Below are 12,602 nucleotides of genomic sequence, written 5' to 3' on the forward strand. Positions count from 1 at the left end.
ATGTAGTAGGGAAGCCAGCATATATATGTCAGATAATGTCTATACTTGTTCTTGAAGTGCTGGTACGTATACTTTAAATACTACATATGAGACATTTTTTTTCTTATTTTATTTCTATTAGATCCACGTGATAACTTTTCTCCAAAAGATCACGCACAATTCATATATGTTATATTTACATTTTTCAAGCATTGAATTGGACTTTTATTCCACTAAGCTCACTTTTGCCACATTTTGCACATGCAGTACAGATTGTGTACATACGTTTTTTTGTATACTTGACTTTCTAGAAATCTCTTCTTATTTCTCTAATGTCTCTCATCTATTTTAGTCATCTCTCATTTCACCCTGGGCAAAATTTGGTTTTGTTTCTTGGCTTTGTGATGAATTTCTCTATACACAATTAACTGTGATTTTAACCTTTGATATTGCAGGGCTCACTCAGTGTGTGAGGACACATCATCTGAGCTCCAGCATGTTATTGCATTGGATCCAAGAGGCCTTACCGAGTCCCGCAGGAGCTCTTTTACAGGAAGGGGAGGACTGGCTAGGTAATAGAAGAGACAATAAGTAGTGGAGTTCCAACAGATTGCTTTATTATCATTGATACAATTCATTTTTCATGTTAAATCATATTAAAAGAATAAATTATTGTTTGAAAGCAATATGTCTATGTGTTTAATGTAGTGTTTGTGCAGTATGTGTGTTTTGTTGCAGTATTTGTGTATTCGTCTGTATGTCAATTAGAGGGGAGTAGTTTGGATTCCACTGAATCAAGTTTTCGATATTTACCAATCCAAATAAAAACTCAAATTTCCCACTCACCTCTTAAAGCGTTTCAAGATGTCACATTCAATTTCATGAGATTTGGACCAAGAGTCTGGAGTGCTCTGCAGTGTAAACGCAAACAACTTTAATAAATAATTAGTAATGTCAATAATTATTAAACAATAGTAATGTCCTTAATTATTTAGTGACTAATGAATTTATTTAATGGGGATCACAGCCCTATATTTAAGAGCGGATCTTGTAGATCATAGATCTTTCCCCCTGTCAGCCAGGCAGAAGTGCGGTGTACTGTACAATGGAAAGGAAATGAAAATAAATAAAAATACTCACGGTGGCTTAGTGGTTAGACTGTAAGACTGTAAGCTTCAATGGGGCAGGGACTGATGCGAATGAGTTCTCTGTACAGCGCTGCGGAATTAGTGGCGCTATATAAATAGATTATGATGATGATGATATACTTCCAAACAGTGGTGACTGCTAATTACTCTGATGCCTTTGATTATTTTAGTATTTTTCAAACAGCGTGTAATGTTTAATTGTAATATAATAATTGAATAGTATCCCTAAAACATTGTTATTGCCATAGCAAAATATATTAAATACATTTATGTAATTTATAATACTATTAGAAAAGTAATCAGAGTGCAAAAAAACCCATTCAAGTCAAGAAAACAACTAGTTGAACTATTATTGAAAATACTACTATGAAAATCTTCTCCCATTAAACATTAGTGTGTGTGTGTGTGTGTGTGTGTGTGTGTGTGTGTGTGTGTGTGTGTGTGTGTGTGTGTGTGTGTGTGTCAGTGGCAGTATAAACACCATTGTTAAAATCAGCTATTTTTGTAAATTAATATTGTGTGCAAATTTAACTAAATGGAGTTAGAGCCAATCAGGAGATGTGCTCAAGCAGGGAATGCCAGAATGCAGACAGGATTGGTTCACTGCATGTCCATCAAGACAGCACCTCCACCTAGTATAGTGGGTACATACCGATATATCATGCAGATCTGGGGACCCCCACAAAAAAGACACATTCTCCAGCACTTTCCCAAACCCTCATCTACAAATCCTCTGACTGGTAATTTGTTTGTTGTGGAGATTGGTGATAAAACTAATTTACAATTTACTGTTTCACAAACCTGCATCCACTGTAATGCTGAACAGGGTATTAGACTGCCATACTTATATAAGAAAAATATATTAAATTAGTTTACTTAGTTGTTCTTGAATAATGTTATGTTTTATTTATCTGGAACTTTATACAACATATTTTAAGAGAAAAGTTGGAATAATAACGAAGAAATTATGTACTACTGTATTGTCCGCAGATTGTCAAGATTTATCCTCACGCTGCGGAACTGGGCAATGAGACATCTGACACAGGAAGATCAACGTCCAGATTCTTTTCTGGAGCGTTTCAGAGGGCCCGAGATGAAAGAGGTCTCTAGCAGGAACAGCAACACACAGTCTGTTCTAGAAAACCAAGACAGACTGCAGAGAGCAAATAGGTACTTTCAAATAAAATAATATTAAGTTAGATTAGAATGTTTGGAAGTCAATTTACACTGTTATTGTGTGATATGATGCTCACTGAGCAACCACATTTTTCAATAATCAGTTTCAATCAAATTATTATCTCACGGGCCAGCTTTGTGGTGCCTTCATCTGGAAATATGAAATATTTAGGTGGGGGTGAGGTTTTGATCACAAAATTATGACGTTTATATTAGAGATGGGCGGGCTCGGTTTCCCGAAAACCAAACCCACCCGAACATCGGGGATCCAAGTACCGAGCCGAGTCAGTTCGGTACTGTCGCGCTATTTCGGATTCCAAAGCGAGGTAAAATGTCATTGTGACGTCGTCGGATCTCGGATCTCGCGAGTTTTGAAATCTATAAATATGGTACATTTATTCCATATTTATTTAATATTGAGGGTGAGATGTCAACAAGTGTTCCACATATGTAAATTCATATGATTTGTCTGCATGTGGATATGATAGAGTATTCATCTGATGATACTATAACAATGTAATAATTGATAGTGACAAGGAAATGTCCCAAAATAAGATTTGGAAATATATCCAGTGTTATCTTTCAAAGGATGTTCTCTCCTTACAGATCAGTGTTATTCCTGAAATCATTTTTCTAATGGAGGGGGTGTCATTGGGCAGAGGATACTTAGGGCATTTTTTTGTGTGATGATTTCTGTAATCTGTAAGTATTCAAAAGACCCATGTGTTTGGGTCTCTTATGTGGTTAGCTGCTAGTTTTGTTGAAAACTGATGATAAACACTACTGGAGAAGTCAAAAAGTCTGTTTAAACAGAGCTCAGCTGAGAAAAGAAGACTTTCAATTGTCACGGCGCTTACCCGTGTCAGCGCCGCTCCCCCGTTCTGGACTGCCGCACTTCCGGGTAGGTCCCGGCGGCAGCTCAGCTGATCTGGGCGGGGAATTCAAATCCCTACTTCAGGACTGCTCTGACACACTGCAGGTGTCAGAGCAACGTGTTTTCCTGTATCTGGCTGCACTTCCTGTGCTTGGACCCTGGTGTTCTCCTCTGTGACTATTGATTCCTGTGTACCGAACCAGCGCTATTCTCCAGACCATTCTTCTGCCTAAACCCCTGGTACTGCATAACGGACGGATCTCTGTGTACCGAACCAGCGCTATTCTCCAGACCATTCTTCTGCCTAAACCCCTGGTACTGCATAACGGACGGATCTCTGTGTACCGAACCAGCGCTATTCTCCAGACCATTCTCCTGCCTAACCCCTGGTACTGCATAACGGACGGATCTCTGTGTACCGAACCAGCTAGTCTCCAGACCATTCTTCTGCCTAACCCCTGGTACTGCATAACGGACGGATCTCTGTGTACCGAACCGGCTATTCTGGACTACGCTTCTGCTCCTGGGGCTGTACCGTGGACTGACTCCTGCATCCCGCTAGTCTCTACTCCAGACTACTACCTTCTGAGTATACGGCTAACCTGGGGGCCGCGACCTGCGGTTCTCCGGCAGCAAAACCCACCCTGCCTTGCGGCGGTTCTTGGAGAAGACCGGGAGGGCCGTTAGACTCCGCGCCCTAGGAAGGCCGGCGTAAATACTGACTAAGGTAACCTTGAAACCTAACAGTTTGCTCTGACCATATATCTATTTGATGGACGGATCCGGGAACCCCTCAACCAGGGAGTTATTGGAACATTTAGCTACCCGGGTAGAGGAACAGGACAAGAACCAGGCACAGTTGCTTCAGTTTCTTCAGAGCATGTCTGCTCGCCTGGACACACTGCAGGGGGCGGTGTCAGCCCAGGCAGTTCAGGCAGCGGTACCTGATCCACTACCGATTCCCCCCCAACCTGCTTCTGCCCAGGGGGGTGGTGCCGCTCCTCTCCCGGTGAATTCCCAACTTCGCATCCCTAATCCTCCGAAATTCGATGGGGACCCCAAGGCCTGCCGTGGATTTTTAAATCAGTGTGATATCCAGTTCGAACTCCAGCCAGGGAACTTCCCTACTGAAAAAGCTAAAGTAGCGTATATTATCTCGTTACTTACCGGTCAAGCTCTTGCCTGGGCATCTCCCCTATGGGAACACAATGATCCTTCACTACATAACTGTTCCACCTTCCTGGAAGCTTTCAGACACGTCTTTGATGAACCAGGAAGAGTTTCCAGCGCTGCCTCTGGCATCCTTCGTCTGCGTCAAGGCTCCATGACCATAGGCCAGTATGCCCTTCAGTTTCGCACTATGGCGGCTGAGTTACGTTGGAATAATGAGGCCCTGGTAGCAACCTTCTGGCAGGGTTTGACCGACCGCATTAAAGACGAATTGGCAGGTCGTGAACTTCCAACTTCTCTGGATGCTTTGGTCTCTCTATGTAACCAGATCGACATTAGATTCCGTGAACGCTCTCAGGAGAAAGAGAGTTCTCGTCGTTCTCCTTTTCGTCTGGTCCCACGTTTTCAGAGCCCGGTGATGTCTGAGGAGGAGCCCATGCAGTTGGGAAGAGCTCGCCTTTCTCAAGAAGAGAGGGAAAGACGGTTCAAAAATCGTTTATGTCTCTACTGCGGAGAGCCTGGCCATTTGCTAAACAATTGTCTTAAGCGTCCGGGAAACGACCGAACCTAACTAACGATGGAGAGGCCAAGTTAGGTGTACGTATTTCCTCTCCCGTTGATTCTAGTTTTTCTATCCAGGTTCTGTTACAATCCTTTGACAAACAGCTTTCTCTTCCAGCACTCATTGACTCCGGAGCAGCAGGGAATTTCATAAGAGCTGACATAGTGGAGAAGTTGTCCTTATCTACCCTTCCCCTGGATCCCCCGATTGCCATCACAGCCATTGATGGAAAACGTATTAGTGGAGGATCACTCAAGAAACGTACCATCAAGCTCTCTCTTCGTGTAGGAGCCCTGCATTCTGAATCTATTTCCTTGTTGGTCATTCCAGAGGCTATTAATCCCCTCATTCTTGGTCTTCCATGGCTCCAACTTCATTCCCCTACATTAGATTGGCATAAGCCAGAAGTTCTTGCCTGGGGCCCGGCCTGTCATTCTCGTTGCCTTCCCAGAATCAATAAATTCACTAAGAACGAAGCTGCATCATCATTTAAGTCCACTGGTATTCCTCTCCAATACCGTTCATTCTCTGATGTGTTTTGCGAAAAGGAGGCCTCCAAATTACCTCCCCATAGACCATGGGATTGTTCTATTGAGCTTTTACCCGACAAGATACCACCCAGAGGACGCGTTTTTTCGCTATCACTACCAGAGTCCAACTCCATGTCTAAATACATAGAAGAAAACCTAGAAAGAGGCTTTATTCGAAAATCATCCTCTCCTGCAGGAGCCGGTTTTTTTTTCGTTAAAAAGAAAGACAGGGGTCTACGTCCATGTATAGATTATCGTGGGCTGAATGCCATAACGGTGAAGAACAAATATCCGTTACCATTGATTTCAGAGCTATTTGATAGAATAAAAGGTGCAGTTATTTTTTCCAAATTAGACTTGAAGGGTGCCTACAATTTGATCCGTATTAAACAAGGGGATGAATGGAAGACTGCGTTCAATACCCATGATGGACACTTTGAATATTTAGTTATGCCCTTCGGGTTATGTAATGCCCCCGCAGTTTTTCAAAACTTCATCAACGAAATTTTTCAAGATTTTCTCTACCAGTTCGTAGTTATTTACCTGGATGATATCCTGATATTCTCTCCAGACATCGTGTTGCACCGCCATCATGTTTCCTTGGTACTTGAACGCCTTCGGGTACATCAACTGTTTTGTAATTTGGATAAATGCATCTTTGAAAAAAGTCATATTCCCTTTCTTGGACACGTGATCTCTGGATCTGGGCTATGCATGGATCCCGAGAAAATAAAGGCAGTTTCTGAATGGCCTCAGCCGATAGGCCTGAAAGCAATCCAACGTTTCATAGGCTTTGCCAATTACTATCGGCATTTCATTAAAGGCTTTTCCTCGGTGATCGCACCCATTACTGCATTAACCAAGAAAGCTATCAATACTAAACTTTGGCCCCCTGAGGCAGAAAAGGCCTTTTCTTCCCTAAAGAAAGCGTTCACAACAGCTCCTATCCTCCATCAACCAGATCCTACCTTTCCCTTCTTTCTGGAGGTCGATGCCTCCTCGGTGGGAGTGGGGGCCATTTTGTCACAGAAGGACTCTGGTGGAAAATTATCTCCTTGTGGTTTCTTTTCCCGTAAACTTTCTGTTGCCGAGAAGAATTATGGCATCGGAGATAGGGAACTCCTGGCCATCAAATTAGCCTTAGAAGCATGGAGACATCATTTGGAAGGAGCTAGGTTTCCTATCACGATTTTTACAGATCACAAGAACCTTCTATACTTACAAACAGCTTCTTGTTTAAACCCTCGGCAAGCCAGATGGTCCCTGTTTTTCTCCCGGTTTGATATGATCATCACCTTTAGACCAGGATCTAAGAACAAGAAAGCGGATGCTCTTTCTCGATCCTTTGATGCCACTGATACTATTGAGGATACTCCTAAACCCATCCTGGGTTCCAAATGTATACTGGCCACCACCCCTGCTCATCTAGCGATTCCTCCCGGGAAGACCTTTGTTTCTTCTCATCTTCGATCAAGACTCCTCAAGTGGGCTCACGCCTCTCGGTTCTCTGGTCATGCTGGGATCAGGAAGACTCTGGATTTTGTCTCCCGTAATTACTGGTGGCCATCGATTCACTCTGATGTTCGGGAGTTCGTTACGGCTTGTTCCGTCTGCGCTCAGAACAAAGTACCTCGACAAGCCTCCTATGGGTTGTTACAGCCTTTACCCATTCCGGATCGTCCATGGAGTCATCTCTCCATGGACTTTATCACTGATTTACCCTCTTCAAGAGGTTTTTCCGTGGTTTGGGTAGTCACAGACCGTTTCTCTCGGGCTGCTCATTTCGTACCTCTAAAAGGCCTCCCATCTGCTCCGGTGCTGGCACAACTTTTTATTAAGGAAATATTTCGTCTCCATGGTTGCCCAGAGATCATCGTTTCAGACCGTGGAACACAGTTTGTTGCAAGATTTTGGAGAGCCTTTTCTCGTGTTTGTGGAATCAAACTGAATTTTTCCTCTGCATACCACCCCCAAAGCAATGGTCTAACGGAGAGGACTAATCAAGAGCTCGAAAAATTCCTCAGATGCTTCATTTCAGCTAAACATGACGACTGGGTTGATTTGTTACCTTGGGCAGAATTTGCTCACAATAATAATTCTCATGACTCTACATTGGTTTCCCCTTTTTTTGCTCTCCAAGGCTTTCATCCTAGAGTTCCTCCTTTTAATGATTTGCCTACATCCGGAATTCCTGCTGTAGATTCCATGTGGTCAGACTTCTCGTCCAGGTGGGGTATAATCAAACGTAACCTACTTCACGCCACTGCCACCAGCAAAAAGGCGTTTGATAAGAAAAGAAGACCTTCCCCATTACTTTCTCCTGGCGATAAGGTATGGCTATCTACGCGGAACCTTCGCCTGTTGGTTCCTTCTAGGAAATTCGCTCCCCGTTTCATTGGACCCTTCAAGATCTTGGAGGTTATTAATCCAGTAGCTTTCAGATTAAAGTTGCCTCCTACTTTAAGGATTCCCAACGTGTTTCACATTTCCCTCCTCAAGCCACTGGTCATTAATAAATTTTCCTCTTCCAAGAGACCTCCTGCCGCTGTCTCTACGCAAGATCATGAATTCGAGGTCAAGGAAATTCTAAATTCTCGTATTTCCAGAGGTTCTCTACAATTCTTGGTTGATTGGAAAGGCTACGGACCAGAGGAGCGTTCATGGATTCCGGCACGTGATCTACATGCTCCAATACTGTTAAGAAAATTCCATGCCAAATTCCCTCAGAAACCTTATAGGCTGTCCGGTGGCCATCCCTAATGGGGGGGGGTACTGTCACGGCGCTTACCCGTGTCAGCGCCGCTCCCCCGTTCTGGACTGCCGCACTTCCGGGTAGGTCCCGGCGGCAGCTCAGCTGATCTGGGCGGGGAATTCAAATCCCTACTTCAGGACTGCTCTGACACACTGCAGGTGTCAGAGCAACGTGTTTTCCTGTATCTGGCTGCACTTCCTGTGCTTGGACCCTGGTGTTCTCCTCTGTGACTATTGATTCCTGTGTACCGAACCAGCGCTATTCTCCAGACCATTCTTCTGCCTAAACCCCTGGTACTGCATAACGGACGGATCTCTGTGTACCGAACCAGCGCTATTCTCCAGACCATTCTTCTGCCTAAACCCCTGGTACTGCATAACGGACGGATCTCTGTGTACCGAACCAGCGCTATTCTCCAGACCATTCTCCTGCCTAACCCCTGGTACTGCATAACGGACGGATCTCTGTGTACCGAACCAGCTAGTCTCCAGACCATTCTTCTGCCTAACCCCTGGTACTGCATAACGGACGGATCTCTGTGTACCGAACCGGCTATTCTGGACTACGCTTCTGCTCCTGGGGCTGTACCGTGGACTGACTCCTGCATCCCGCTAGTCTCTACTCCAGACTACTACCTTCTGAGTATACGGCTAACCTGGGGGCCGCGACCTGCGGTTCTCCGGCAGCAAAACCCACCCTGCCTTGCGGCGGTTCTTGGAGAAGACCGGGAGGGCCGTTAGACTCCGCGCCCTAGGAAGGCCGGCGTAAATACTGACTAAGGTAACCTTGAAACCTAACATCAATGCTAATTAAATAGTTGAAATTAGCTATATATTGTGAAAAAACGGTGAATAGACCAAACGGCACTTAGTGTAATACAGTGCAAAACGTGTTCAATACAAGGAAAAATACCACACATACAGTAGGCAGCTTCACATCTAATGGCACCTATTTGCGGATGCACAACCTAGAAATTAAGACATAAAACAAAAGACAGAAGCACCAAAACATAGTGTGAAACCAAAAATAACTGATATAAACGGATGATGAATAAATAGCCGCGTGCCAAAGAGTAATAAATATATTGCTTATCTGATAAAAACACAGGAACATCAGAATCTTCCTCAATATTGGTCCATGTGGAAATCGTGTACTGCAATTCAAGCAAATAAGAATGCCATAGTGTAATATATTCAAAATACAGGGATATCTCATATAAAATATAGTTTAATATAAAAGGTCAAGCAAATAAATGCACGTACATTAAATAGAAAAAAATGAGATACACTATGTTTTAGCACTTCTGTCTTGTCTTCATGAGCTATATATATTGCATAGAATCTTAAGCCAATACTTCACTATTTTAAACAGAATATGTAACTCTTTGCTGATATCTCATTATGTATAAAAGTATGTTTGCCAGTATATGGAATGCTTGCGCATGGCTTCTATCACAAAACCTTCATGTAGATGCGTAAAAAATTCAACATAGAAGAAACTATACAGTGGAAACACGCAATGAGCGTGCTATACCTGTGTATATGCTGTTTGTTCTGATACACGCTAAATGTGTAAGTGACACGTCCACTTTGAGTGGGATAAATACGTGTTGGTATTGGGTGACACATAAGGACTGTCACAGAGTTTAGTGAGCAGTACTAGTAGGAGAAAAGTTTAAAATGCAAATAGGTGCAAGGTAGTGAATATTCTAGAGACAGAAGTAGAATTTGAAATTGTACACCAAATTAGAGGGATTGATATAAAAATGGGAAAGAAAAAGCATTGTGATGAACTAGTTCATGAATAGTTTCTGTCCCAAGTGTTTCCACGCCTCTGCCTTAGCATGCCTTTAAGCGCAGTGCACACAATGTGTCGTTGTATCTCACCTTGAATATGCTGACATTTATCATGTCATTGCAGTACATTTATAGCAATGTCCTCTGTTTTATTTGGCTCTAGCTCCTAGCTGCCCTTCTTGCTTGTTCCCTACTTGTTATATAGACAATGATAAATTACCCACACTGTACTTCATAGAGAAACATACATATTCGACTTTGCAGCATTGTAAGAACTACCAGAAATATAACAGAACAAATAATCAAGTGAAACTGCTGTGCATATTTTTGTAATCTGAAATTAGTCAAAAAAGTCATCTATAACGTTGCCAATATGTAGCTTTTATTAAATCACGGTTTCTGAAACCATGCATCAATTTTTCAAAGGTGGTGGCAATTGCTAGAACAGAAACGTTATCCCTTTGATAAGAGTACTTGGGTAAACATGAATGCCAAACACATGGCTTATTTTGTACCTAAGCAAAATAAAAATTAGATATTTGCTTTGTGGACCAAGATATTTAAGTAAGCAAAAGGGGTGCAATAAGTTAATTTACGATCGTAAGGTTTGGGGCGGCCATGGGGCCTTTTTTCCCCCAAAAGCACTTGATTTTTACATGTCTTTACAAATGGCATAGATCAGGCCTCAGTCTATATTCTCAATGGAATGTCTTTGCACTTTGTTCATAGGGCCATTTCTTCCATTGTAATAAAAAGATATAAAATATGTTATAAAGACAGTCCCGATGTTTCCTTAGTATATTTAAGATATAAATGAGAAAAATTTTAAAGTTATAATTCATGAAGGTGGTTGTCTTACAGTGCAAATAAGCAGGATTTGAGATGTTCCTTTATCCTTTACACCATGCTCATTTCCATTTGGATCCACAATCTTTCAACTGGTCATGTTGACCATTATTATAGGGGCAGAACCCAAAAGTGGAATAAGGGTGTGCACCTATGCATGTACTAGGTGAATATATATCTGCTTTTTCATATAATTAAATGTTTTGTGGGACTGCATTTGTTTCTGCAGATTATCCCTACTGTGTCCTTAACCTCAACCAGCTCAGAGCTAGTCCAGCAATCAAGTATTTTTGCAAAGTATAAATGGCTGTGTAGCCCTCAGCACTAGGCATCATACGTAGCAAGGAACGCCATCACTATGCCCAACTTCTCCTCTCATTGACTGCAAACTTCTGCTCCTCCACAAACCCCATCATCTTGTTCCACCCATGGGTTTTGTGGGAAAATCAAGGAGCGCCTGCGAAAGTTGAGATACACAGCACCCATTTTGAGTCTTATAAATTAGGCCCACTGGTTATTTTTGGATAAAGTAATTTATGATTTCCCCTACACCCCTCTTCCCATTACCACATATCTCCATGATACCAACCACCTCTATGTCTTGTCTGTATAAAATAAACAATTAATTAAACTTCAGAATTAGGAGTAGTGCAAGAAATTACAATTGGTGTTTGTGTTGTAGTGCTGGGAGATATGCATTAGAAATAAAAAAAAAGTGTTAAAATAATGAAAGAAGGGATAACCTGCCACCCCTGCATATTTATCATCAGATGGCCTCATTTGTGCAATGGAGGTGCGCCTGAAGAAGTGTAAATGTATCTTCATAATCTTCATCATCAAAAGCCAACCTTATACAGAAAGGTGCTTCTCCCCCTGTAGAACCAGGCATTTCTTTAAATTATACCTTTCAGTGTTTCTCCTTAAGTGCTGTTTAATTTAGCATAATTTATGACTTAAAGGATTTATGAGAGTGATGGGGCATTGGGACTGTCTCTACTACATAAGTCAGGTTTTTTTCAAACAGTTTTTTACACTGTTCTGAGTATGCCTAGAAATATATCCTCCATCGTGCACCATTAAGGTCTCATTAAAAGTATAGCATGAGGCTCAGAGACTGGTATCTCTAAGCTGGTGCAAACTTCAAGCCGAATTGCACTGTTAGACCAAAGCTAATTCTACATTGCATCTCTAATTCATAGATTACTACCAGTGACAAGCTTATTAATCTGTATTTACTGAGATGAGACTACCAAATGTGAACAGTGATATGTACACAGGAAGCTGCATCTAGTGAAGCGATTCATGCCCATTCAAGGTTATCTAGTGAGACATACAGAGTGAGATGTGCCTAGAAAAATGAGCCTATTAAGCCATTAGCTTTACCTGGTGAAACATGGCCACTAAGAGGAACCTTGTGAAATATGGCCATTAACATGTCAATGTAGGCGATGGCAGACAATCATATGAGACTGCCCATATATTTCATTTTTAAGCCTTTTTAAGTACGGTGGTAATTTAATTGCACTCAGGAACGTTATATTATAGCTTGTTACATGCATATTATTATTATGTATTACTTGAGAATGTTGTGAGATACCTGCAGACTCGGGTATTTACACCAATTTTTTTATGCATGATTTGATCCACACATGCCCCCTTCAGATTGCAGCATTAAGTTCATTTGTAACCCAGCTCTCACCACTCCTATATCAAGCACAGTCTCCTCAAGGGGCAGAATGAACAGATGCCATAAGAATGCAACCAGATAC

General features: G+C 42.1%; 1 protein-coding gene across 2 annotated transcripts in view; it reads left to right on the forward strand.

Moving 5' to 3' along the window:
- The window catches only part of CNGA3 (cyclic nucleotide gated channel subunit alpha 3), a 67,236-nt gene that overhangs the window by 37,004 nt on the left and 17,630 nt on the right, over positions 1-12,602 (forward strand). For both annotated transcript variants that reach the window (XM_075200123.1, XM_075200122.1), the window contains exons 3-4: positions 435-551; positions 2,118-2,297. In XM_075200123.1, the coding sequence (XP_075056224.1) occupies positions 435-551; positions 2,118-2,297 (297 nt within the window). The remainder of the gene's footprint in view (positions 1-434; positions 552-2,117; positions 2,298-12,602) is intronic.

This window comes from Mixophyes fleayi, chromosome 2, assembly GCF_038048845.1.
Source record: "Mixophyes fleayi isolate aMixFle1 chromosome 2, aMixFle1.hap1, whole genome shotgun sequence".
In the NCBI taxonomy this organism is placed as follows: Eukaryota; Metazoa; Chordata; class Amphibia; order Anura; family Limnodynastidae; genus Mixophyes; species Mixophyes fleayi.